The following is a 27472-nucleotide window of genomic DNA, read 5'->3' as shown; positions in this document are numbered from 1 at the left end:
TAAACTAAATTGACTATTCTTTTAAATCACTGATTCCAATCAATAAAATCTTCCTGGCTGAAGGGAGATGGACTGTAAAAAACTGCAAAACACTGCTTTACAAAGAATGGTCACTGTGCAAAGACAGCTAGCACATTCTTCTAATATTCAACCTCTTTTTCCCTTGTAACAGAATTATGGATTTTTAGCTGGACACTTGAAATAAACACCAAATTTCCACTTACACTTCAGCAGCCACGTGCAGTCCTGTGATTAATGGGATACACACAGAAAAATCATATGCATATTTCAAGAAATGTGGTTAAAGAAAAGATGTGGATCCTTTTTTTTTCTTTTCTCTCCCCTGACAGCTGGAATATAAATATGAAGGCTGGAACTCATTATTCTTAGAACATGAGATGGAAGCCACGTGTTGAGATAGGCAGAGTAACAAGAGACAGGATGGCTGATGGCTGATATTTGTGCAGCTATCACACGAATCCTCAACTAGTTGCCTCAATTTTGTTTATATTCTGGAAAAAGATATTTCTTTCCTGTTTAAATCATTGTTACATTTGATTTTCTGTCATCTGCAGCTACACTTAAATAGCTAAAAAAAAAAATCCTTCTTTATTATCTTACCAAATTGTTGCTAGACCAAAATACAGTATTCCTATCATTGTAAAATTTATTGACACAAATCATTTTATACTCATCCATAATAAACATCCACTGATTTACTGGGTATATAGGCACTAGACTAGTACAGACATTAGACGAGTGTAGATCCCATTAGTGAGTGAGACCGGCTCTCTGGAGGAACTGCTGGTTGAGGAGTGTGACAGCAGGTTGAGTTGTCCCCATACCTAGTCTCCCTTCTCCCACACGCCCTCCATGTTCACCTGCCTGTCCATCAGTCTGTGCTCTTTGCCTCTTGCCCCCTCTCCCTCCACCTTGCAGTTTGGAAAGTAAATGTGAAGGGAAAGCTCCATTTTGGAAGAGGCAGATGAAGGCCACACCCTAGTGCAATGGTCAAGGTTCAGAGTTTTCCTAATTTTATTGCACAAGTGAGAAATAAATTTCTATCTTGATTTTCCACCATTTTTTTTCAGATCCGTTTCTGACAGCTAAACCTAATCCTAACCAATGAAGGGCAAAACATCATTGCCTGTCACATTTACAAGTTAAATTTAAGATATAGAGAATATTCCAGTACATAAATCTTCTGTGGGCTTCAGAGGTCATATGCTATGATGACTGAAGTGTCATTAGATAAAATCTCTTCCTTATTCAATAGCAGAGCTCAACCACCACTTTTTCTTCTACTGGTGTAATATATGACAACTACAACATCAGTCATCCTTGTAAAGCAGTTTAAACTAAGCTCAAAGTATAATTTTAATACATATAAAACACACACACACACACACACACACACACACACACACACACAGAAATAGTTATGTCAGGTGGGCCTTGAGGCTGCTCAACAACCTAACTACATTTTGCAGCCTGTTCATTCTTCCACATGACCATTTCCTACATTCTCCTCTAGCTTCTAATACATCTAATATATCTATCTCCCCGTCCCCATCTTCAGCTGAGAACCCTGCTTCCTGTTCACTGAGAAAACAGAAGCAATCGTAGAGAAGGTCTAGAAGCTCTCCGCCTCAGGACAGCTACGCAGCCACTGCATCTGCGTCTATACCCTCCACCTTCCACCCTGTTATGATGGATGAAATCCTGTGCTTCTAAGGCCAACGACTCCACTGGAGTACATCACATCCCGTTGTCTTCTCAAGAGTATTGCTCCAGAAGGTTCTCTCTCTCCCCGGCTTTACCAGTTCATTGTTCTTCTTTCCCATTAACCTAGAAGCATGATTATTTCTTCCACTTTAAAGATACTTCCATCACTCCTCTTTTCCCTCAGGCAACCACTCTATTTTTCTCATTTCCTTCATAGAAAGACTCCTCAAGAGTCTATATCTGTTCTATTTCATCTTTAACCATTTTCTCTTGAACCAAAGTGGCCACTGCTAAATCCAATGGTCAGTTTTGAGTGCTCGTGTTGACTTAGCAGCTGAATGAACACAGCCCTGAACACAGTGGCTTATTCTCCTCCTTGATGACACTGCTCAGGCGGTTTTCCAAACTACATGCCGGTTCTTCCTCCCATCTCTCTGGCCATTCCTTTTCATCCTCCTTTGCTAGTTCCTTTTCATCTCCCTGCCTCTAAAGTAAAAGTATTCCAGGACTCAGTCTTTAGATTTTTCTTCTTAACCAATATTTTTCTCCCTCGATCTCAGTCAGCCTCATGATTTCAACTATCATTTTTATGTACATGGTTCCAAAATTTACATTTTTAGCCTAAACTGTTCTCCTGAACCACAGACATTTCTATACAAGGGCTTTCTTAACACTTTCACTCCAGTGTCTGATAAGCATCTTAACTTTGACATGCCTTGTCTAAGTATCTAGTCATCACAAAAACCTTCCTGTCCACAGCCCTCCGCAGTGTTCAACTAAACATCCTGATAACTCTTCCTCTCACATCCTACTTCTGATCTGTAGGCAAATTTTATTTCTATCACCTCCAAAATACACCCAAAACTGACTACATCTAAAAACTCTACTGCTCTTAGCTACTATTACCTCTCCAAAGGTTATTATTAATATTATTGCAATAGTTTTATAATAGGCCTCCCTGCTTCTGCCCTTACCACTCCTATACTCTAGAGCAGATACAGCTAAGTCCAATTATATCACTCCTCTCTTCAGAAACTTTCTTTGGTGTCCCTTCTCACTTAAAATAGAAGCCAAAGTCCTTACAGTGAACTCTAAGGCCCCATAAGATATGGCTCCCGGTTACTGTTCTGATCTCATCACCTGCTACTACCTCACTTGCTCACTCTTCTCCCACCACAAAGCCTCCTTTGTTGTTCTTCACTCCGGCTTGGCACACTCCTGCTTCAGTGCCTTCATCCGTAACCCCACTGCTTAGGGACACTTGCATGGCTCACTCCTTCACTGCTTAAGTCTTTGACCAGGTATCTTCTCAGTGAGGCTTTTGCCTCACTATTTAAATTACAACCACACCACAAACCACAACCACCATTAAGTCACTGATGATTACATACACACACATCACATAGATTTATTCTCTAGTTCCCCTTTGTGCCTTATTATTTTTATCTTCAGTAATTATAATAAATATGTCATAAACTTATTATGAATAGTTTGCATTAATGTGCTCTCATATAACTAGAGTATGTACTGCTGTGGAAGTATAAGAACACTGATGTTTTAAGGGCTTATCTTCAGACTGCTTGATGGGTTAGCAAAAGTACTACAACCCAGAGTAGAAAGAATACGATAAGACATTAAGTTAGGTAAGGTTAATTGAAATGTTGACAAGTCAAATTACTACTGAAAACTATCTTCAAAGTTGCCATATTGATCAAAATGTTGTCTTCATTTGTTGTTAATTATAAAAAAGGGGTTAAATAAATATAACCACCATTTGTCACCTCTTTCATATAGTCAACCTACTAATAAAGGTTAATGTAATTTTCACAGAAAATTACACAGAATTTCTATAATCACAGAAAAATTATAGAAAATATCTCCATCATTTACAAATTTATACCCTAGTAGATATGCAAAGTAGTTAATACCCCATACAGTTTTATGAAAATAAAATTCAAAAAGAAAAGTCAATAACATATCTATTGATATGACATTTTACTTAAATTTAAAAGTATTTTAAAGTGTAACAAAATATAAACTCACTATACACTTATAAAATATTAAATTACCTTTGTTTCTTAAGAGCTCATTTTTCAAATCTTCAATAATAAAAGTAGTTTTTTCCATTTCTTTTGTATATTGCTCTACTTGCTCAGTGAGCATCTTAATATGACTGTCTCGTTCTTGTATACCCTATAAAATATTTTTGATTATTACATATTACCTTTTCATGAATATCATCATATATTTTAAAAAAAAAGTGGGTCTTGTTTTTTTAACAAGACTGCAGAATATATTTTTTGTGGGTCAAAACTATGCATTTTTATTGTATATATTGCAATTGCAATATACAACATTAAGTATACTAATATTTAAATATTTAAAAAATAGTCTAATATTTAAAGATGATTTAATGGCTAACATTCTGACAAACAAATTCTAAAACTTGCTAATATTTGTGGTTTCTTGGGACTCCTTTTATGTTGCTTTTCCTCAAAATCCATCCAATGCCATTTTTACTATTTTGTATGTTTGTGTTTAGACCTGTGCATTCCCACTTATTTATCTTAGCTGTTGCCCCTATAGTAAGTACTTCATTCAAAATTATTGTCCCTTGGAATTGTTCTTATTCACCAAATATTTCCAAAATTTGCTTCTTTCTTTTGAACTATAAAGAACTATGAGTATAGAGCACAGATAATGACAGTGTAACTTCTTTCTTTTTTTTTTTTTTTTTTTTTTTATTTCTCTGAAGCTGGAAATGGGGAGAGACAGTCAGACAGACTCCCGCATGCACCCCACAAGGGGGCGATGCTCTGCCCCTCCCGGGCGTCGCTCTGTCCCGACCAGAGCCACTCTAGCGCCTGGGGCAGAGGCCAAGGAGCCATCCCCAGCACCCGGGCCATCTTTGCTCCAATGGAGCCTCGCTGCAGGAGGGGAAGAGAGAGATAGAGAGGAAGGAGAGGGGGAGGGGTGGAGAAGCAGATGGGTGCTTCTCCTGTGTGCCCTGGCCGGGAATCGAAACCGGGACTTCTGCACACCAGGCCGACGCTCTACCACTGAGCCAACCGGCCAAGGCTGTAACTTCTTTCTATATGAACATATTTAGACTAAAAATGAAATCATTATGTAGTACAAATTATAACCATACTTTTAGCTTATTTCACATTGCACAGGATAGTTCAGTACTAAAATACCATATAATAAACTTTAATAACAGAGTATTAAGATATTTTTAAATTTTTAAAAGTTTTTAATAGTTTTATATTAAATAATTACCAAGCAAAATAATGAATACATTATCTGCATCAACATAAAAAAATATACAAAAAAATTTTGTTACCAAATCAAAACTTTAATTATTTTGTGGACTGGATGGTATAAGAAACTTTTAAACTTTTTATTATATGTCCAATAATGCAAGCCATGATATTAGGCATAGCTGATATAAATAAGAAATGGCGCAAGGTTTCACTGCCAACTTTAAAGAAACTAGTTGATAATCCAAACTTCGAGGTTTTACCTGTTGTAGAGCCATAACATTACTTTTATCAGCATCAAGCTGGGTATTTTTCAGTTTCTCCTTCAGGTTATGTAACATTTGCTGGTATTCAATAATTTCATCATCTTTAGAAGACAAAATTAACTAGAAATAAATAATAGTATCTGGTAAATATGAGAAAAATTAATAAACCATTCCTTATTTATGATACTCTAATATATACCATCAGGGGATTTCAAAGAAATAAAGAAAATAAAATTTTTTGAAGTGAGAAAGTATAAGCAACTATTGAATAACCATGTTCCTTTTGTGTGTATGACCTGAAGGTCAAATAGAAAATGATTAAAAAATATACACTGTAGCCCTGGCCAGATGGCTCGATTGGTTACAGCATCACTCACATACTCAGGGTTGCTGGTTCAATCCCAGTCAGGGCACACACATACAAGAACAGATCAATGTTTCTGTCTTTTTCCCTTTCCCTTCCTTTCTCTCTCTAAAATCAATAAATAAATTAAAAAAAATACACACTTTAATTTCTGCTATTCTAGGAATAGCAAAACAATCTCAGGCTTTCAAAACCCTTTCCAAAAACAAGAAGTTAGAAATACTTCCATGTAATTATAAAAAGATTTGTACAATTAATCCTTATGAAGAAAACACTAACGTGTCACTGAGAAGCATGAAATATCTTGAATGAATGAAAGGATCTTATCGTGTTATATGAAAGGAGAGAAGCTTAGTGCTCCACTGGACAAAGATGGAGAAGGTTCTCAGGCCTGATAACATGCACAGGGTTAAGGCACTGCCATCTACTTCCTGACATCGAACATTGTTTTTTAATACTGTAACACATATTGGAAAATAACTAGGAAAGTGGATCTTGAAAGTCCTCATCACATATACACAAAAAATGTAACAACTGTACATATGGTGAGAGATGTTAACTGAATTTACTGGGTGATGATCATTTTACTGTATATACAAATATCAAATAATTACATTGTATACCAGAAATTATTGTCATATTATGTCAATTATATGCCAATTATATATATAATAAAGGTATCTTGTGTTGTTTGCTAGTAGGACCAAATAATAACATCAATCTATAAATTAATTTATAAATTGAATACATACTCAATAAAACAATTAAGACATTTTTAAAACCTATTTCTAAAATTTGTACTAAAAAACACATTTATAGGCCCTGGCCGGTTGGCTCAGTGGTAGAGTGTCAGTCCAGCATGTGGAAGTCCCAGGTTCAATTCCCAGCCAGAGCACACAGGAGAAGCACTCATTTGCTTCTCCACCCCTCCCCCTCTCCTTCCTCTCTGTCTCTCTCTTCCCCACCAGCAACCAAGGCTCTATTAGAGCAAAGTTGGCCCAGGCACTGAGGACGGCTCCATGGCCTCCACTTCAGGTGCTAGAATGGCTCCAGCTGCAATGGAGCAATGCCCCAGATGAGCATAGCATCGCCCCTAGTGGGCATGCCAGGTGAATCTGGTTGGGTGCATGCAGGAGTCTGACTGCCTCCCTGCTTCTAACTTCGTAAAAATACAAAAACAAAAACAAAAATATATTCATAGAGAAGAGTCTAAAAATTGAAAAATAATGATGTTTTTTCAAATATTTAGACATAATTAAAACAAGTATACATAATTTAAAAAAAGATCAATCAACATTAAAAAAATTTTAAAATAAATTAAAATTTAACAAGAGTTTTGCATGTAATATAAATGGAACTACATTTTATTAGGAGAATACTATATTCAATAAATAACATTTATTTATTTTTGTATTTTTCTGAAGCTGGAAACAGGGAGGCAGTCAGACAGACTTCTGCATGTGCCCGACCGGGATCCATCCGGCATGCCCACCAGAGGGCAATGCTCTGCCCATCTGGGGTGTCGCTCTGTTGCAACCAGAGCCATTCTAGCGCCTGAGGCAGAGGCCATAGAGCCATCCTCAGCTCCCGGGCCAACTTTGCTCCAATGGAGCCTTGGCTGTGGGAGGGGAAGAGAGAGACAGAGAGGACAAAGAGGGGGAGGGGTGGAGAAGCAGATGGGCGCTTCTCCTGTGTGCCCTGGCTGGGAATCGAACCTGGGTCTCCTGCATGCCAGGCCGACGCTCTACTATTGAGCCAACCAGCCAGGGCCTCAATAAATAACATTTAGATGACAGACTAGCTCTAGTGAATCCATATCTCATTCTTCATACCAAAATAAATTATATATGTTTCAAAGATCTAAATGTAAAAAATAAAATTAGAAGATACTAGAAAAATATAAGAAAATAATTTATACTCAGAATCCTTTCTAATCATGATAAAAAGGCCAAAAGCCATAAAGAATACAATAAATTTGATTATGTACATTATATTTTAAAAATACTTCATAGCAAAAAATACCATCAAGCCAAAAGACAAGTAACAAACTGAATGAATACTTGCAATGTATATCACAATTTTACTTGTAGCAATTTATTCTACAGATAAACATTTTTAAAATAATGATTATACAAAGATAGTCATTGTTTCCAGCAGCAAAAATTGGAAACTTCCTAAACATCACACAGTATGGAACCAATTAAATAAATAACGTATCTATAAAGAAAAATTACACAGTCATTAAAAAGAACAATGCAATACTATATGTATTGACATAAAATAATGTTTTTTTATTGATTAATTTTAGAGAAAGAAGAAGGGAGAAAGAAAGAGAGAGAGGGAGAGGGAGAGCAAGGGAAGGAAGGAGGGAGAAAAGGAAGGAGGGAGGGAAGGAGAGAGAGAGAAAAATAGAGAAATTTCAATTTCTTGTTCTACTTATTTATGGATTTACAAGTTGATTCTTGTATGTGCCCTGACCAGGGATTGAACTGTAACCTTGACATATCAGGATGATGCTCTAACCAGCTGAACTACCTGGCCAGCAACAAACTAAAATGATGCTTTTAAAAAGATACAAACAAAAACAAAAGCAAAAGAATACATATGCTACCATCTCTCCCTCCAAAATTAAGCATAGTAAAAACAACAATTTTTCCCAGAGTTTGATAAACTATGACTCACAGGTCAAACTTGGGTCTGCTACCTGTTTTGTAAAGACTTATTAAAAAAGAACCTTGTTCGTTCATTACGTACTGTCTACAACTGCTTTCCTGCTATAACTGCAGAGTTGAGTAATTATACCAGAGACCAAATTGTCTAAAATAATTAGTCTTTGTCCTTTTATAAAAAGTTTACTGACCTCTAATTGATTTTATAGGCCTATGTCCAGTACTACTGCCTTTGTTTAAAATATAGATTATCTAAGCTTCCCAGATGATAACTAATTCCAAATAGCCAATAAGATTTATGTGAACCCAGTTAGAAACACTGATTATAAAAGTAATAGATCTTATAAAGAGAATTATTTATGGCCTTACTGGTGGTGGTACAGTGGATAGATCTTCAATCTGGGAAACTGAGGTCCTAGGTTTGAAACCCTGAGGTTGCTGGCTTGAGCACAGGCTCACCAGCTTGAGCATAGGGTCACCAGCTTGAGGTTGCTGGCTTAAACATGGGATCATAGACATGACCCCACGGTCGCTGGTTTGAGCCCAAAGGTTGCTGGCTTGAAGCCCAAAGTCGCTAGCTTGAGCAAGGGGTCACTCACTCTACTGTAGCTCCCTGGTCAATGCACATATGAGAAGCAATCAACGAACAATTAAAGTGATAAAACTAATAGTTGATGCTTTTCATCTCTCTCCTTTCCTGTCTATCACTAAAAAAATAAAATAAAAAAGAGAATTATTTGTTCAGAATTTCAAGCCTTTCTTTAAAATATACAATCACTATAATCCTAGCTTCTGATTTGGTAAGTCTTGAAATATGGCTATGGTTAGAGAGTGGAGAGGAGTAAGAGACTTTTAAAAAGACATTTCTGCTGATTCTAAAAGATCCTTTTCCTTACTCCCATTCCCACTGAATGCCAAAAACTTGATTAATCTAACAGAAGGAGAGTTAGAAAAAAATGACTCTAAACTAAAATTTAACCTGGAAGTACATAACTACAAATATTGATCGACTTACGACCTATGCAACTTACGACCATTTGACTTTAGGACCACAATCGCTAGCCACAACTGTTCCACATCTGGCAGCTCAAGTGTTGCCTAGCTGGGCGTACGACAGTGCGGACCAGCTTCCGGCAGCACTACCATCTCCGCATGCACCATTTCAACTGTTATACCAGACTCAATACAGCAATTTGTGTTTTGTGTCTTGGATTATTTTTCATCAAACCCCTCCCAAGATGTCTATCAAGAGGAAATTGTCTTTGCAAATATTAAACCAGTTGTACTGGTAATGCAGTGTTTTACTTAAACCTGATGAATGTAAAAATAAAAAACAAATGGTGTAGAGATGATACAAATGGCAAAAAATGAACAAAGAAAATTATGATATATAACAATTAAGAAAGAAAATTATGATAAAATATGACAAAGATTTTTATAACATCATTTCACAGTACTGTACATATAGCCTACTCAACTTACGACCAAATTGTGTTATGACTGGTCTGTCGGAACTGATCGTGGTAGTAAGTTAAGCACTAGCTGTACTGTATACAAGGTAACCATGATTTATGAAAAAATATTTAAATTTATTTAGAATTCTTCATTTTAGATGACAAATACTTTGTATTCTAGACTTAGATTTCTCTTAAAAAGTCTAGTTTCAAATTTAACTCATTGACGTGAAGAGCTCATTCAACCACAAATAAGCTAGAGGACTATGCAGGACAGTTTTTAATTGTTTTTCTAGCTAAGACATTTTATACAGTTTTTTAAATACCTAACAAAATGTCATTAACTATTACAAGGCCTTTAAAAGAAACAAAGACTAAGATATTGAAATCTAAACTACAAATAAAAAAGCCATTAAATCAACTGAAAAAGGTACCTTCCATTCTTCTACTTTTGCATTGACAGCTACCATGATTAAATCATCTTCTTCGTTTTTTGCTTTTAGAACATCTGTAAGCTCCTGCACCTAAGAGGGAACAATTATTTCAAGAATTGCTGCAAATTAGTGCAATATATACTCATTTATTACATGATTATTTATAAATGCATTATACATAACATATACATGTGCATAAACATATTTACATATACAAGTTCATATTTATTATTGAAGTAGTTCTGCAGTTAGAAGTGACATTTAATGATTTCTGCATCTTTACAGTTGTATAATTATTTTTCAATACTAGAGGGTTATATTTTTAAGCACTATATTTTCTTAAATAAGTTTAATCCCATATGTGAACAATATATTCGTTTCTTTAATATTTATAGTATACAGTGTGTCCGTAAAGTCATGGTGCACTTTTGACCGGTCACAGGAAAGCAACAAAAGACAACAGAAATGTGAAATCTGCACCAAATAAAAGGAAAACCCTCCCAGTTTCTGTAGGATGATGTGGCAGCATGTGCACCACATCATCCTACAGAACGGTACAGTCGAGATGTGAACGGTACAGAGGAAAGTTCAGTGTGTTCTGTGGCTCGTTAAATTCGAATCTATGACCAAAGTGCAACATGAATATCGAAACGTTTATAACGAAGCACCACCACATAGAAATAACATTACTTGGTGGGATAAGCAGTCGAAGGAAACTGGCAGTTTGGTGGAGAAACCTTGTTCTGGTAGGCCATCAGTCAGTGATGAGTCTGTAGAGGCTATACGGGATAGCTACCTAAGGAGCCCTAAAAAATCTGTGCGTGAGCCCACATCGAACTGCACTGAATAGGTATGAAACTGGGAGAGTTTTCCTTTTATTTGGTGCAGATTTCACATTTCTATCGTCTTTTGTTGCTTTCCTGTGACTGGTCAAAAGTGCACCATGACTTTACGGACACACTGTATTTAGGGTGTAAAATAAAACTTTATGGTCCACAGAATTCCGAAGAGTCTTTGGTAGAAAATTCCCATAATTATTAGCTTTGCAGGACTACTGCAAAATTCATTCAGGTATCACCTATATGCCCATATTGGCAAGAATTATAAGGTGTATGTAAGGGGATTAGATAAACAAATATGGACAAATATATCAGCAAGGCAACATATTACAGTATAAAATGATATATTATAGCATAAGACAAAATATTCTAGAAAGTTAAAGTACTATCTAGTTTCAAATAATGAGGCAACATGAGGTCTGCAAAAATAAGTCTAACAGGAATTCTTACTTGAAGCCGATAATGATCATTTTCTTTTTTTAATTGGTCCATTTCATTATCTGTCTGATGCACAATAGCTTTCATTCTATTATATTCATCAGTCATCTTCTCCATTTCCTGTACAGATTCTTCTAGATTTTTTCTCATTTCTTGATTTTGAACTTCAATTTTCTCATTAGCTTCTGTTAAAGTCTAAAAAGGTTAAAGACACCATATTTAAAAACAAAGAAACTGAAATTTAAATTAAAATTAAATGGAGTCATAAGTATCTGTTAGAGAAAATAAAATCCTTTGTATATCTTTAATAACCAAGTATTGTTGACCAATTAAACCAAATTAAATATCAAGAAAACTTTACCTAAGGATCTTAGTTCTTCTTAAATAATGTCCAAGATAGACATATAAAAAGAATAAATTAGCAAGAAGATCAGCAACTTCAAAGATGCAATTTATTTCATGTTTTACAAGTATAGATTTATACTAAACAATTTAACTATAGGCTAAATACCAGATTTATAAAATTAAAGTTTTATAAGAATCATTGATTCTTTCCATTTTACCTGAATTTCATCCAGATATTGAGCAAGTTCGTAGTTTTTTTTAGACAACTGAGATCGATAGTCATTGTCTTCCCCTCTTCTTGATAAAAGTGTTTCTTTTTGTGAATCTATTTGTTTCTGATAGTCAATAACATCTTGACGAAGTTGTTCATTCTGAAGGCAGACCAAATATACTATTCTATTAAAAAACTACTCAGGAAAACAAAATTTTATCCTCTAAATAGTGACCTCAGAACATTTCTTTCAAATCCCAAGATTTCACTCCCCTAAAGCCTCACCTTTTTCTTTAGACGTTTATTCTACAGAAAAGAACAGGAAAGAGTAATTAGAGAGGTAAATTAAATTGATACTTAGAAAGTAATAAAAAAAAGACATTCTAGGAGGATGAGATATTATTTGGGATAAAAAAAGAAAGCAGGAATAGTACTTATCAACCAAAACAAAGAACTTGAATATGTTAAACAGATAAGAACTGCTATCAGGATAAACAATGCAAAAACACTATTTGGCTCAGAAGAGCCAAATAATAATTACATCAGGCAAGATTTTATAAACAAAAATCTTAAAAGAGTGCTGGATAAAATAAGAGAAATAAGACAAACAGCCAATCATATATTTCATTAGTAAACCAGCAAAAAATAGCTTATTAAACAGAAAGCAAGATTTATCAACATAGACCTAAGAAACGAATGTAATATTTAATGGCCTCACCTCTAGGTTCACTTTCTATTTCCTTGAGATGAAGTCAATCATAAAATCAGCCAGTTTAAAAACACCACTTACTTAGATAATTCCAGTACTGGCTATAGTACAAATTTACAAAAAATATTTTGACAAGTATCTTTGTTGAACCACAACTATTAAAATTGTTTACCAACCTCTCTTCTTAATTTGCTGTTTTCATTTTCTGCTTCCTCATTTCGAAGGGCCAACTAAAATAAATAAATAAATAAGTAGATAGATACATAAAATTCAGCAGTAATTCAATATAATGCCAGATTTTTATCTAATCAACTTAAAATTTAAATCTTCTCCAATAAAGTGATGAATATTTAATTACTAAGGACTTAATGTTTACCCAAGACATAAATAATAAGACAAAAATTTGAAAAATTAAGAATTAGGAAGAATAAAACAGGCTGAGTTTAAAAGATTATAAAAACAAAAACCTCTAACTAAAAGATACAAAAAATAAAAAACATTATCCACTGCCCCTGCTCAAATCCTAACAATGAGTAATGTTCTATTCAAGGTCTTTATCATCTCAGCTGTTCTATGTCAGGGCTAGAATACTCTTTGCTCTCAGTAAACATTAAATTACTTACAAATATATGGCGGTACAACACAATGGTTAAAAAGAAGCCATCTGAAATCAAACTGGCTGGCTTAGCTTTATACACTTTGTCCAACAAAATCTAGTAAAGTGTGAATAAGTCATTTAACATCTCTGAAATTACTTTCTCATCTCATATGCTGATGTAAGAAAGAATCAAATATGATGTATACCCCATTCCCTTTGCCAGGCTCACTCCTAGTTCTGGTCTCAGTTTACAGATCACTTTCATAATGTCAGACTAATTTAATTTAGTATTACTCCCCAGAGTATCCCAAAATATTCTTATATACCTATGTACCCCAGAGTATCATACTATCTGTATGTTATAATTATTATCAACAGTGATATCACTGAGAAACAATATAGCTAGTTGCTCACTATATCCCTAATATCTAGCACATTTGGCATGCTGTAAATATTCAGTAAAACTGAATGACCGGTTAAGGACAAAGAAGAAATTGTCAAAGCAAGTCATATCTGTATTCCATTTTAGGAAATATAGCAGCTGCAGAAGTACATAGGCCATATATTCAAGTTTTCTCTGTGTGTGCCTATGAATAAAGACAGTAGTCTACGATATGAATGAACAGGTAGCTCTGATGAGTTAGTGGTGTGTGGTATGAAAAGTAAGAAGTAACTAATATATGGACTAGACAGAAAACCACACAGATGGACAACCCCCTAAGCAACTCTATCACTATTTGGCATAAATTGGATCCTTTATCATTATTAAGAAATCCATTGGTCTGTTATGTTTTACTAAGTCAACAAAACAGATTAAGCTCTAAGAGCTTAATCCTAACCTTTAGGTGATTATCAATCCATACTTCCACTGCATGACTCTTCCAAATTATATAGTAAAATAGGTATATCAAGAATGAGGATGCATGTCCTTAAAAATCAATTTATGATGGATTCTCTTTAAATAGCAAATCACCTAATAATTACTGTTGTTCAGTTAAAATTTATAACTATCTATTCCTAAGAGAACAATGGTAAAGTAAGATGATCAGGATGAAATACAACAATGAACTTCTAAAGGACTCAAAGGTAGAAAGAGCTTCTGGGCATCAGGGATGCGGCAGTTATCAGTTAGGCACCAAATTCTGTACTAAGTTTACTGACATCTGACGCAAAATAAAAAACATGTTATTCTCTGACAGGAAATACAAATTTATTGGTAAAAAAAAAACCTTTTTCCTCAAACAAAATTTAAGTAAACATTGCAAGCATTATTTTATAAATCATAAGGACTAATATGAGGTAATCGCAGGCTATGCTTATATTATATAAAAGACAAAATGTCATAATTTAAAATATGCATTGATTTACACAATGCTTGCCATCAACACTTTACAAGAATGTATGTATTACATAAAGTGAAGTACTTCTGGAAATAAATCTGATTAATCATTGCTGAATACATAATGAAGAGATTGATTTCTAATTAATTACTGATATAAATTACTGATATAAATACAAAAAACACCCAAAATAAACTATGGCAAATTTTTAAAAATCAAATTTTTAAATACCTATTAATTTCTTCACACCAATTTTCCAAACCAAAGCATTAATTTCATGTAAGCAATTCTAATCCTGAGAAAAATGTACCCCCAATTATAAAGAATCCCCAAGTCATATTCACTAGAAGTACCTGGTCAATTACATTTTAAAGATACAACAACATAAAATGTAATATAAAACCTTAGAGATCAGTATACATCAATTTCACATATAAACACAATCATAAAACTTGATACTGTTATGAAGACAGAAGGTCCTCAGGTTATGATAGTCTCGTAATATGACATTTTAAGTTTACAATGTTCACTCTCATAAAAACTTTAAAAAAATGAGACGTGTTTCAGCTTACACTGATAGCGTTGTACTTATGGACTACGTGGGTGAACTAGTTTGGTTGTGCGTGGTGGAAGAATACGCAGTGACACGACCTCTAAGTGAGGGAGTTGGCGTCTCCTGGTACGCTTATCTACACCATTTTGTACTGTTAAAAGCACAAGTGTTCCAGCAATCCCTCTACTGGGGATCTATCCCAAAAACTCAAAAACACTGGTACATAAAGACACATGCACCCCCATGTTCATTGCAGCATTGTTCACAGTGGCCAAGACATGGAAACAACTACAGTGCCCCTCAATAGAACACTGGATAAAGAAGATATACATATATATAGTATACAACGGAATATTACTCATCCATAAGAAATGATGCCATAGAGTCACTGACAACAAGAATAGACCTTGAGAATATTATACTGAGTGAAATAAGGAAATCAGAAAAAGCTAAGAACTGTATGATTTCACACATAGGTGGAATATAAAACTGAGACTTACAAACATAGATAATAGAGGAGTGGTTACCAGTGGGAGGGAGATGTAGGGAAAGGGGGCTGGGATAAGGGTATAAAGAGGGACAAATATAAGGTGACAGAAAATGATTTGGCTTTAGGTGATGGATATACAACATAACTATTCAAATGATGGGGTGATGTTTGCCTGAAATCTATATATACTTATTGATCAATATCACCCTGTTAAAATTTCCTAAAGAAAAAAACATTAAAAAAAGAAAAAAAGCACAAGTATTCCATTCGTGTTGCTTTGTTTGGTGACTTTTTGGCCCTTAATATGGCTCCTAAATGAAAATCAGGGTCTTCAGATGGTAGTGATTCAAAGCCATCACGATGGATGTCACAGAGCTACTGACATCACATGGAGAGGAGCTGTCTGCTGACGACCTCAGTCAGCAGGAGAAGCAGCTGATTGAAGAGGAAGAGATAGAAATCCCAGAACCCAAGAGATGTACTACCAAGGGCTTGGCAGGTGGTTATTCTATGGTAGAGGATGGGTTGGCAAAATTTCAGGCTAAGAATCCCAGTGATGACAGATTCAGTAAGGTCTACAGAGCTGTTAGATGCCTTGCAATGCTATAGGAAGATTTTGAAAGAGAAGAAGTCACCAACCTTCCAGACTATCCTGGAATTCTTTAAGGATAGAGGCCTGCCACAGATCCTGTACCCTCTACAACAGCTGCTTCTCGAGGTGAAACACCTGTAGTACAGGTAGAATCATCTCCAGCGTCTCCTGCATGTTCCTTAGGAATCCTGATTCACCTGACCCAGTATCTCCAGCACCTTCTGCAGGTTCTCCTGCCTCTCCAGCTTCCTCCTCCCAATAGGTCACTCTCTCCCACCTTGCAATGCCCCTTCCAGTGTGCAAGCCAAACACAGGAATAAAGGTAAAGGATTTTATTCTTACACTCACTTTTTGTCATTTTTTCTGTTACATAGTACAGTGTACAGTACAGTATATTTATGTCCTTTTCCTTTCCCTGTGAATTAGTTGTGTTTTTATGTTCTAGATTATGATTTTACAACTATGTTACGATAGGTAAGTGACTTAGGCTAGGGTAAGTTTTGACTTACATCAAAATTTGAGTTATGTCACTGTCGTAAAAATGGAACTGTGTCATACCCTGAGGACCTTCTGTAATTATAAAAAGCATGAACAGATACTTTTTTAGGTAACTTGAACAGTTAATACTCATTTAAAAAATGTCCCTTACTTGTTCATTAACTTTTTTCTCTTTCTCTAATTCTTTTTCTATGTCCTCCAATTCTCTATCTTTTTGTTCCAATTGCTTTTCAAGTTGGCGAATTTCGTCACATAAAAACCGGGTGTCACGTCCACCTCCAGACTGTTGTGCCATCTTAAAGTAATGAACCAAAAGTATAAATTAATCTCATTATAGTTGGAGATTCAAATAAATCAATAACAAATATTTATCTTGACTTTAAACATGTATTATAACCAACATCAGATGTTTAAAATGATATTAGCTTAAGAAACATTTTTTTAAAAATTTAGCTTGTTTAAGCTTTAGTTCAGAGGCTGATAACCCCTGTAAGCTTTTCCTGAGCCACGCAAAGCTATGAAGAATTGACCGTGGTTGACTGGTGGGTGGCAGAGCAGATAGAGCGTCGACCTGGGACACTGAGGTCCCATGTTTGAAACCCAAAGGTCACCGGCTTGAGCAGGAGTGGGGGCTCACCTGGCTTAAGTGCATGCTCACCTGCTTGAGTGTAGGATCATAGAAATGATCCCAAAGTTGCTGGCTTGAGCAAGGGGTCACTGGCTCGGCTGGAGCCAGCCACCCCTCTTCAAGGCATGTATGAGAAGCAATCAGTGAACTAAAGTGCCACCAACTACAAGTTGATGCTTTTCATCTCTCCCTTTCCTGTCTCACTCTCTCTCTAAATAAAAATAGTAATACCCTGGACGGTTGGCTCAGTGGTAGAGCGTCGGCCTGGCGTGCAAAAGTCCCGGGTTTGATTCCCGGCCAGGGCACACAGGAGAAGCGCCCATCTGCTTCTCCACCCCTCCCCCTCTCCTTCCTCTCTGTCTCTCTCTTCCCCTCCTGCAGCGAGGCTCCATTGGAGCAAAGATGGCCCAGGTGCTGGGGATGGCTCCTTGGCCTCTGCCCCAGGCGCTAGAGTGGCTCTGGTCGCAACAGAGCGACGCCCCGGAGGGGCAGAGCATTGCCCCCTGGTGGGCAGAGCGTCACCCCCTGGTTGGCATGCCGGGTGGATCCCAATCGGGTGCATGCGGGAGTCTGTCTGACTGTCTCTTCCCGTTTCCAGCTTCAGAAAAATACAAAAAAAAAAAAAATAGTAATAATAGCCCTGGCCAGTTGGCTCAGTGGTAGAGTGTAGGCCCAGTGTGTAGATATCCCAGGTTCAATTCCCAGACAAGGCACATAGGAAAAGCACCCATCTGCCTCTTCACGCCTCCCCCCTCACTTCTCTTTCTCTCTCTCCCACTTGCACGTGCGTGCTCTCTCTCTCTGTTTCTTCTCCTCCCCTCCTGCAGCCATGGCTTGATTAGAGCAAATTGGCTCCAGGTGCCGAGGATGTCTCCATGGCCTCCCCCTCAGACACTAAAAAATGGCTCCTGTTGCAATAGAGCAAGGGCCCCAGATGGGCAGAGCATCGTCCCCTAGTGGGCTTGCAGGGTGGATCCCAGTCAGGACATGCAGGAGTCTGTCTCTGCCTCCCCTCCTCTCACTAAAATAAAAAAAAATAGTAATAATAATAACAATAATAATTGACCATCAATTACTGAGGCTCTGCTATAGCTTCTGAGTCAGGATCAACTGCAGAGTCACAGAACACAAATGATGCAGTATCTAGGTTTCCCCTGAGTATCAGAGCTCTAAAACCAGGCTACAAACAACTGGCACCTCCCACCCAGTCACTGAACCGTGGTGCTCTTAACCTGCCCTTACTCTCAATCCAGAGTATTCAGACCTGTGTTATCCAATAGAACTTACAGGATAATGAAAAGGTTCTCTGTACTGTCCAATATAGTAGCCACTGTTCACATGTGGCTATTGAGCCCTTGAAATGTGGCTAGTACAACTAAGGAACTGAATGTTTAATTTTAATTAGAATGAATTTAGATATAAATAGCCACAGATGGTTAGTGCTACAGTATTAGACAACCCAGATTTTGATTATCTTTAAAATAAAAAAATTCTTGCAGCACACTAAATCCATTTCACTTCACATTCCTGTTGTTTTGGGTCATGATCCAAAACATCAAATCCTCTGGTCATCTAATTTCTCTCACATTCATCTCTTCACCATACAGTTGTTATCCCTCTACCTTAACTAAATTTTCCTCATTCTCTCCCTCCTTCAAAAATTTTCCATTGATGCTCTAAACATCCCTTTTCAAGATAAATTAGTATTTCTCATCCTCAACCTTTTTATTGAATTATTCTTTCCAACTTCTTGCCTTAGCTGCAAGTGGTTCCTTTATTATATTAATATCTTGGGAACTCCTTCATATTTATATGCAGGGGTCCTTGGATTACAACAGTTCTGTTCCTATAACAGTGACGTAACCCAAATTTTGGTGTATGTCAAAACACACCCTAACCTAAGTCACTTACCTATCCAAACACAGTTGTAAAATCATAATCTAGAACATAAAAACACAACTGAGCCATAGAAAAAGAATACTGGGTATTCTTCCACTGAGTGCATCAAAATAGTTTGCCCACATAGTCCGTAAGTACAACACTAATGGCATAAGCTGAAACACGTCTCAACTTTTTAAAGTCATAAACTCACAATGTCATATGTCAAGACTGTCGTAACCCAAGGACCTCTTTGTGTGTAGATACATATATACATGTGTGTGTGTATATATATATATATATATATACACACACACACATATATATATTATATTTAAGGTTTTATTGACTTTTTTAAAAATTTTATTTTTAAAATTTTTATTTATTTTTTTTATTAAGAGGCACGTTGCCTCTTAATAAAGGAGGCAGGGAGGCTGTGAGGCAGAGAGACAGACTACCATATGCAACCCAACTGGGTTCTACCTGGCAAGCCCAAACAGGGCAATGCTCTGCCCATCTGAAGCTGCTGCTCTGTTGCTCAGCAACTAAGCCATTTCAGTGCCTGAGGAGAGGCCATGGAGCCATCCTCAGTGCCCAGAGCCAACTTTCTGGAACCATTCCAACCACAGCTACAGGAGTGGGAGGGAGGGAGGGAGGGAAGGAGGGAGAGAGAGAGAGAGAGCGTGCACGCAAAAGGGAAGCTGGAGGGGTGGTAAAGCAGATGGTCACTTCTCCTGTGTGCCTTGACCAGGAATTGAACCTAGGACTTCCACACGCTGGGTTGATACTCTACCACGGAGCCAACCGGCAAGGCTTTTATTTTCTTTTATGAGAAAGGGAAGCTGAGCCCTGGCCGGTTGGCTCAGCGGTAGAGCGTCGGCCCAGCGTGCGGAGGACCCAGGTTCGATTCCCGGCCAGGGCACACAGGAGAAGCGCCCATTTGCTTCTCCACCCCTCCGCCGCGCTTTCCTCTCTGTCTCTCTCTTCCCTTCCCCTCTCGCAGCCAAGGCTCCATTGGAGCAAAGATGGCCCGGGCGCTGGGGTTGGCTCCTTGGCCTCGGCCCCAGGCGCTAGAGTGGCTCTGGTCGCAACATGGCGACGCCCAGGATGGGCAGAGCATCGCCCCCTGGTAGGCAGAGCGTCGCCCCATGGTGGGCGTGCCAGGTGGATCCCGGTCAGGCGCATGCGGGAGTCTGTCTGACTGTCTCTCCCTGTTTCCAGCTTCAGAGAAAAAAAAAAAAAAGAAAAAGAAAGGGAAGCTGAGCGGAAGCAAGAAGCACTTTTCATATGTGTAACCAGTGACCTCAGCATTCCAGACCAACCCTCTATCCACTGCAACACCATAGGTCAGGCATGGAACTTTTTCAATTGAGAAATTCTCATCTACATCCCATATACTTTAGCGTCAAGAGAAGGTGTTGATTTTCTTAACCAAACCTTCAGCTTCCAGGCTATCATCTCTCCACCATTCTGCAAAAAAACTCCAGCTGTTTTGAATTACCCAGCTACCAGATCTGTACCTACTCATCATAGCAACAAACTAACAACTTCCCAATCACTAACAAAATTCATTGAGAACTTTTGGCACATGGCTCATAGCAAAAGCTACTCTAAGCAATATTTGTATCTATGTAACTTCCATTGTTGGTCTCTTTTTTTTAACTTGCTTCTTGAATTCAATGCAGCCACCCACTCCCATGCCCACACCAGGACCTTGTCCAAGCAGGAACATTCTCTGATTTATTCCAGTATACCTGCCCATTGACCTCACAGTACATTCTAATTCCTGACACCTCTTTTTCCTAACCTCTCCCCACCACCTGGATCTTGACTTCCTTGCCTGTTCAGCTAGGATTTCATAATCATCATTCTACTAATTTCTTTCCAGTATCTCCAACAGCCCTAGTATATTCTATAGTAACTCTCAGGCCAAACACTAATACAGAATGGATCAAACTTCATAATGCACTTAAGTATTTACTGAGAGTGGTCGGTCTTATCCTAGGAGCTGGAGATACAGTAGGGAATAAAAAAATAAAGTTCACAGAGTTAACACATAAAAGAATCAGGATTTGAACTCAAATTGTCTGACTCCAGATCTGTAATCTCTAGCTAATTTTCCACAATATTTCAAGCTTTATCTGACTTCCTTAAAATTGGAACTCATACCTATTCTTAATTTTAGCAGATGACCTTCTCTCCATTCTCTCAACTTTCATGCATTAAACCCATTCTTCTTTCCTTCCCCCCTTCAAAATCTAATCCATTTGTAACATATTCCTTCCCACATTCTCAGGAATTTCAAAGTATTCAGATCGTTAACAATACATTCATATTTTGGCACCTGGCTTTCTCAAATGCTGTTTCTTCCACTATAACCTGTCACTTCCTCAAATTCCCATGTGCCTCACTACACCAGTTACTACAAATCCTTTTCATATCTCTCCAGACCAGTAGTTTTCAACCTTTTACACTTGGGGACCAACAAAAATAAAAGAACTATTTCAGGGACTGTTCAGTATTATAGACCCAATGAGCTTAGCTGAATTCACTTATGCTCAGGGTGATATCTGCCACAGCAGTCCCCAAAATAATTCTATTTTCATTGGTCCCAAGTATAAAAAGGTTGAAAACCATTAGTCTAGACTATATGCTCTACAGGATGATTGAATGTTATTTGTTCACAACTAGATTTCAATTATTTTTTTATTTTATATATATATACATTTTTTGAGAAACAGACAGACAAGGACAAACAGGAAGGGAGAGAGATGAGAACCACCAACTCGTAGTTGTGACATCGTAATTGTTCACTGATTGCTTCCTCATATGTGCCTTGACCAGGGGGCTCCAGCTGAGCCAGTGACCCCTTGCTCAAGCCAGTGACCCTCGGCTCAAGCCAGCAAACATGGAGTCATGTCTACAATCCCACGCTCAAACTGGCAACCCCATACTCAAGCTGCTGACCTTGGGGTTTCAAATCTGGGTCTTTAGTATCACGGGCCAATTCTCTATCGACTGTGCCACCTGGTCAGACTGGATCTCAATTCTTAATAGAATTTAAGGTACATGTAAAACATAATTGTAAAATGTAAAATATAACACTTAAAATGTAAAGTATAACAAATAATTATGAATACAATATCATTCTTGTGACATTTCCAGTCAGTCATAATTTAAAAATATGAAAATTCCAAATAATACAATTAACAATTACACCACAGAGAATACAAAAAGACATACCTCCAGTTCATTTTCCAGTTTCATTACCTTAGCTTTTAATTGATTTTCTATTAAAAAAAAAGATAGATGGTTTAATTGGTCAAATTTATTAAGCCTTTATATAAATTTCAATGAAATAATAAAAATAATTTTTAAAAGATCCCATCACTATTGCAATTAGGTAATATAAGATAAAAAAAAATTACCCCAGACCCCTGAAGTAGGAGTTATTGTTTAAAATAAGTTGAATACACAAATATTAGACTATATTGAAGCTAATTCTCTATTGCCTAGTGAATAGACAGAATCCATATTTAACATCATAAACTTTTTCCAAGGTATTTACCAAATTTTGCTTGTTCTTCTCCAGCTTTATCAACTTCTTCAAAAGCTAGCTGTACTTCTTGAGCTTTCATCTAAATATTAAAATAAAAAAAATGACTTTAATATTCTTTACACTAGAATGTAAGAACTGAAACAAGGATTTTACTTGCTGTCATAATACTGAACTGCCTGTCACATGGAGACATTCAGTAAACATTTAAGTGAATACATGATTTTCTTTCTGAAGGCTGTAATTTCTACATTCTTAACAGAAACATCTTTGTTTCTTCTTTTCCCATCAAGTCTGACATCCAGTATTGCAGCCTTTCCCTCTGTAATGTTTCCCACTATAGGGCGTCTTTGGGTTAGCACAGTCTCGACATACCACGTTTTGAGTTTACAATGCTCACTCCCATCAAAACTTAAAAAAATTGATACGTGTTTTGGCTTACGCCGTTAGCATCGTACTTATGAACTATGTGGGCGAACTAGTTTGGTTGCACTCGGTGAAAGAATACGCAGTATTCTTTTTCTGTGGCTTAATTGTGTTTTTATGTTCTAGATTATGACTTTACAACTATATAGGATAGGTAAGTGACTTAGGCTAACATTTTTTTTTACTTACATCAAAAGTTGGGTTACGTCACTGTCGTAGGAACGGAATAGTGTAGTAACACGAGGACGACCTGTATCTCTTTTGGTCTATGCTTTTCCACTGTCTTATTCAATGCTAAACGCCATTATTTTAGTTCATAATTTTATGTCTGATCTCCTTCATAATGTTATGTCTAAATAGCTTCAATTCAATTTGATTTGGCCTATTAACATACCTACTTTCTGCCATCCTAAGGCATAGTTGTATCTATTAATTGTCTCAAAAACTTTTAATGAATCCTCACTGCTGACAGCATAAAATATAACTTTAAGTCCTTAATAAGGCTGTCAAAGTATAGATACCTATCATTTGGTTTCTCTGCAAGCTGTTATAAACTCTCTGCACTTGTCTTCTTAACTGTAAGAATATGCACATTTTCAATTCCAGATTTTATTTATGGTCACCTTCAGCTGTAGAATCTTCTTAACATTTTTCCACTGCCTTCCACTTACCTAAAACAATTCATCGGTCTTTTACCTTTACAAGGTCTTCTCACACTTAACTCTCCTTCCCTGCTAACAAATCCCTATAGTAGTCATCTCCATTTTTCATTTCTACCTTGGATTATGCTAATATAATTAACATAGGACCTATGTTATTTTTAAACATGTCCATTCTGTTTCCCCTACACATCCTTTTAGGAACTTTAGAGCAAAATCTAGCAATGTTTTACAAACTGAAATTCTCAGTCACATTTGTAGATATCTCATTTTCACAGAGAATTTATTTACAAACAGATCTTTAAATTTCTTATAGTCAAAGCTGTTAGTAAAACCTACTGCATACAAACCTTCATTAGTGACTGAGTGATTCTTAAAAGGTGTATCACATTTTCTTGACTTTCATTTTTTAGCTCACTTACTTCCACCTAAGTAAACAGAAAAGCAACTATTTTATATTTTATAACCCTTAAGCAAAACATAAAAATTCTTCCAGTTATACCAGTCAGTGATTTCAGGGACAACATACAATGATCATAGTTGTACGCATGTATGTATACGTTATTTATCAATTAAGCACCTTGGATAAGTAAACCACTAAATTATTTGCAAATTCTTCATGACGAGGCAGGTCATCCGGGTCCACTTTTATTATTTCTTTCCAGTTTATATTAGGCGGCATCTTCAATTCTTTAACGTTTTACCTTCTGTAAAAAAAAACAAAAAACACGTGGGTATTAGCATTTTCAAGGTGAACAACATTACTGTTTTTACAATAATTTATAGTTTTTATAGATTACATTATTATAACTCTCTATGGTGTTAGGAAAGAGCTATGGCTCCTTAACTGTTCAGAAATAAACAACTAAAATGAGTGCGTTCTGATCGGAGTTAACAGCGCTGAGACAAGAAGGCAGATGGACTGCGGCACACGACAAGAGGCCGGGAAGCTGGGCTGTTGCATCGGGGCCCCAAGGCTCATAGAACCTGCGCGGGAAGAGATTTCGCAGCTCTTGTTCAACCAGGATCCACCACGCCTGGCAACCAGCGGAGGCTTCTTACCTACTGCATCCACCTTGGGCGCCGCGACTACGCGCTCCTCAGCGTGGTCCCAACAGACACTGGATCCTTCCAACTGGTTGTGAGCAAGGAGCAGCGGTGGCGGTTTCTAGGCAACACCATACCCCACCCAACCGCGGCGGGAACAAAGTCCCGGATGCAAAAGGAGCCTACATTTCACGACCGTAGGTAATACTTTACGTTTAGATATCCCAGTGGAGTCCTTGGACTCTGTGCTAAGGACGAGGAGAAGGCGTAGCATATGGACTCCAAATCCCAGGCTGCAGTTCTTCTTTGAGGCCTGTGCATCCTGGGAACTGAAGTCTCCGAGAAGCCGGGCCGGCCTTTCCCGGCGTGCAATACGAGAGGCTGGGGCGGCACCGGGATTGGTAGGGGATCTACCCCGAGGCGGGGGTGCAGCCGCGGCTCAGGCGTGTTTGTGCTTGTGACCTGAGCGAGGAGCACCATGACTGCCCCTCCGCTGGCGTCGCTCGCAGACCCGCTTTTCCTGAGGTTTCCCTAAGCCACCCCCTGGTGGAAGCTCTCCCAGGTGAGGTCGGGCGGTCGGTCAGCGGCGGGGGAGGAGTTGAGGGGAGCGGTTCCGGCTTAGGGGACGCTCTCACCATTGGGGAGGAGGGCCCGGTCCGAGTCTGAGGAGCCGGGAAGATCCCACCTTCCCTTGGGCGTTTGCAAGCTGCCCCCGGTTGGTGCTCTATATAAGAAAAAGGAGGAGGGAAAAAGTTGGAGCCTTTTTTGGTTTCAGGATGTGCACAGTGGAGTGGCGGGCCGCGCGATCCAGGCCGTGGTTTGCGCGCGAGTGAAGAAGCGAGGAGACCCCGCCGGCTCCGACCCCGCGCGCCTTACCTGTAGCGCCTCGGTCTTGGGATGGGAAGGCGTGCAGGCTGAGCTGCTGGCACAGGCTGGAGGCTCGGGAGAGGAGCGGAGGGTAGAACTGGGCTGGCCCTGCTGGGGGTGCGAAGAGAAGGGACCGCAGTGGTCACCGCTCCTGTTGCTGTCACTTGGTTACCGAGGGGGCCATTCTGTGAAAGCGCCTTCTCAGGTGTTCGCAACTCTTATTTGTGCAAGTGTTTCTCATCCCTCTGCGCTCAGCCATTCCGGAGTATGATACACCACTAGTAACTTACCCAAGAAGCTGTAGACTTGGACTCTAAATGGCACTTTTAACTGGTTGTACCAGTGCCTCTCATCTTTATCTGTTGGTTTTTTTTTTAAGCACCTTTTTTTTTTTATTAGAATTGATAATAAGTTTTCTCATTAAAAATAAATAATGAGTTTATGGATAATACCTTGGCCGAAATGGCTTAAATAAAAAGTACTGATTTTTGAGAGGTACATTTAAAGACAAACATCAGATTTGTAGGAATGATAATTTTTTCTAATCCCTTACTGAAATATATAATAATGCCAATACTATTCATTACTTTTTTTAAACTTTGTTCTACGTTATATCTGCAGAATTTAGAACTGGAAATTTGTAACTTTTAACGAATATTCTTTTTGTTTATGAGTTCTTTTTTTGATTCCACATCTAAGTGAGAACATGCAATATTGTCTTTTTCTGACTTATTTCACTTAGCTTAATACTCTAAGCAAATGACAAGATTTCCTTCTTTTTTATGGCTGATTAGTATTCTGTTGTGTATAGATACCACATTTTCTTTATCCAGTCATCTCTGTGAACACTTAGGCTGTTACCATGGTTTGGCTATTGTAAACCATCTGCAATAAATATGGGGGTGCTGATATTTCTAAGAGTCATTTCACTTCCTTCTGATATATACCCAGAAGTGGAATTAGGGATAATATGGTGAAGTGTTTTTAGTTTTTCAAGGAACCTCCCTACTGTTTCCCATAATGGCCGCACCAATTAAATTCCCACCAGTGGTGGATAAGGATTTAATCTTCTCCACATCCTTGCCAACACATCTCTTGTTTTTTGAGGACAGACATTCTAACAGGTGTGAGATGATAGCTCATTGTGATTTTGATTTGCATTTCCCTGATGATTTGTGATGAGCGGCTTTTTATTTACCTGTTGGCTACTTGTGTCTACCTGTTTTTAATTGGATTATTTGTAGGGGCGGGGTTGCTGTTGAGTTGTATGAGTTCATTATATAGTTTGGAGATTAGCCTCATATATATTTGCAAATATTTTCTCTTGTTCCATAGGTGTTATTCATTTTTTTTATTTCCTTTGCTGTGCAGAAGCTTTTTAGTTTGACATAATCCCACTTGTTTCTTTTGGCTTTTGTTGACGTTGCTTTTAGATCTGAAAAAGATCATTGCCGAAACCAATGTCAAGGGCTTATCCCGTTTTCTTTTAAGAGTTTTATGATTTCAAGACTTATGTTTAAGTCCTTAATTGATTTTGAGTTGATTTTTTTAAGTACTATAAGAAAGTGGTTCAGTTTCATTCTTACACATGTAGCTCTCCAGTTTTCCCAATACCGTTTATTAAAG

General features: G+C 37.6%; 2 protein-coding genes and 1 non-coding gene across 3 annotated transcripts in view; 2 read left to right on the top strand and 1 right to left on the bottom strand.

Moving 5' to 3' along the window:
- CEP290 (centrosomal protein 290) overlaps nt 1–25119 on the bottom strand; it is a 107745-nt gene extending 82626 nt beyond the window's left edge. The window contains exons 1-13 of the mRNA XM_066257784.1: nt 24999–25119; nt 24513–24639; nt 24283–24360; nt 22860–22929; nt 22535–22581; nt 16937–17080; nt 12891–12944; nt 12291–12311; nt 12013–12165; nt 11462–11644; nt 10173–10262; nt 5249–5371; nt 3795–3918 (exon numbers count right to left, since the gene is read on the bottom strand). Coding sequence (XP_066113881.1) covers nt 3795–3918; nt 5249–5371; nt 10173–10262; nt 11462–11644; nt 12013–12165; nt 12291–12311; nt 12891–12944; nt 16937–17080; nt 22535–22581; nt 22860–22929; nt 24283–24360; nt 24513–24614 — 1189 coding nt within the window. The 5' untranslated portion in view covers nt 24615–24639; nt 24999–25119. The remainder of the gene's footprint in view (nt 1–3794; nt 3919–5248; nt 5372–10172; nt 10263–11461; nt 11645–12012; nt 12166–12290; nt 12312–12890; nt 12945–16936; nt 17081–22534; nt 22582–22859; nt 22930–24282; nt 24361–24512; nt 24640–24998) is intronic.
- LOC136327603 (U6atac minor spliceosomal RNA) lies at nt 5944–6068 on the top strand. Its single transcript, XR_010729790.1, has one exon. It is a non-coding gene; the product is annotated as a U6atac minor spliceosomal RNA (small nuclear RNA).
- A 240-nt stretch (nt 25120–25359) lies between the features above and the next one.
- TMTC3 (transmembrane O-mannosyltransferase targeting cadherins 3) overlaps nt 25360–27472 on the top strand; it is an 89904-nt gene continuing 87791 nt past the window's right edge. The window contains exon 1 of the mRNA XM_066257783.1: nt 25360–25541. The gene's annotated coding sequence lies outside the window, so the exon portion shown is untranslated. The remainder of the gene's footprint in view (nt 25542–27472) is intronic.

This window comes from Saccopteryx bilineata, chromosome 2 (assembly GCF_036850765.1).
Source record: "Saccopteryx bilineata isolate mSacBil1 chromosome 2, mSacBil1_pri_phased_curated, whole genome shotgun sequence".
NCBI classification, from domain to species: Eukaryota; Metazoa; Chordata; class Mammalia; order Chiroptera; family Emballonuridae; genus Saccopteryx; species Saccopteryx bilineata.
This window is presented reverse-complemented; position numbering and strand designations above follow the sequence as displayed.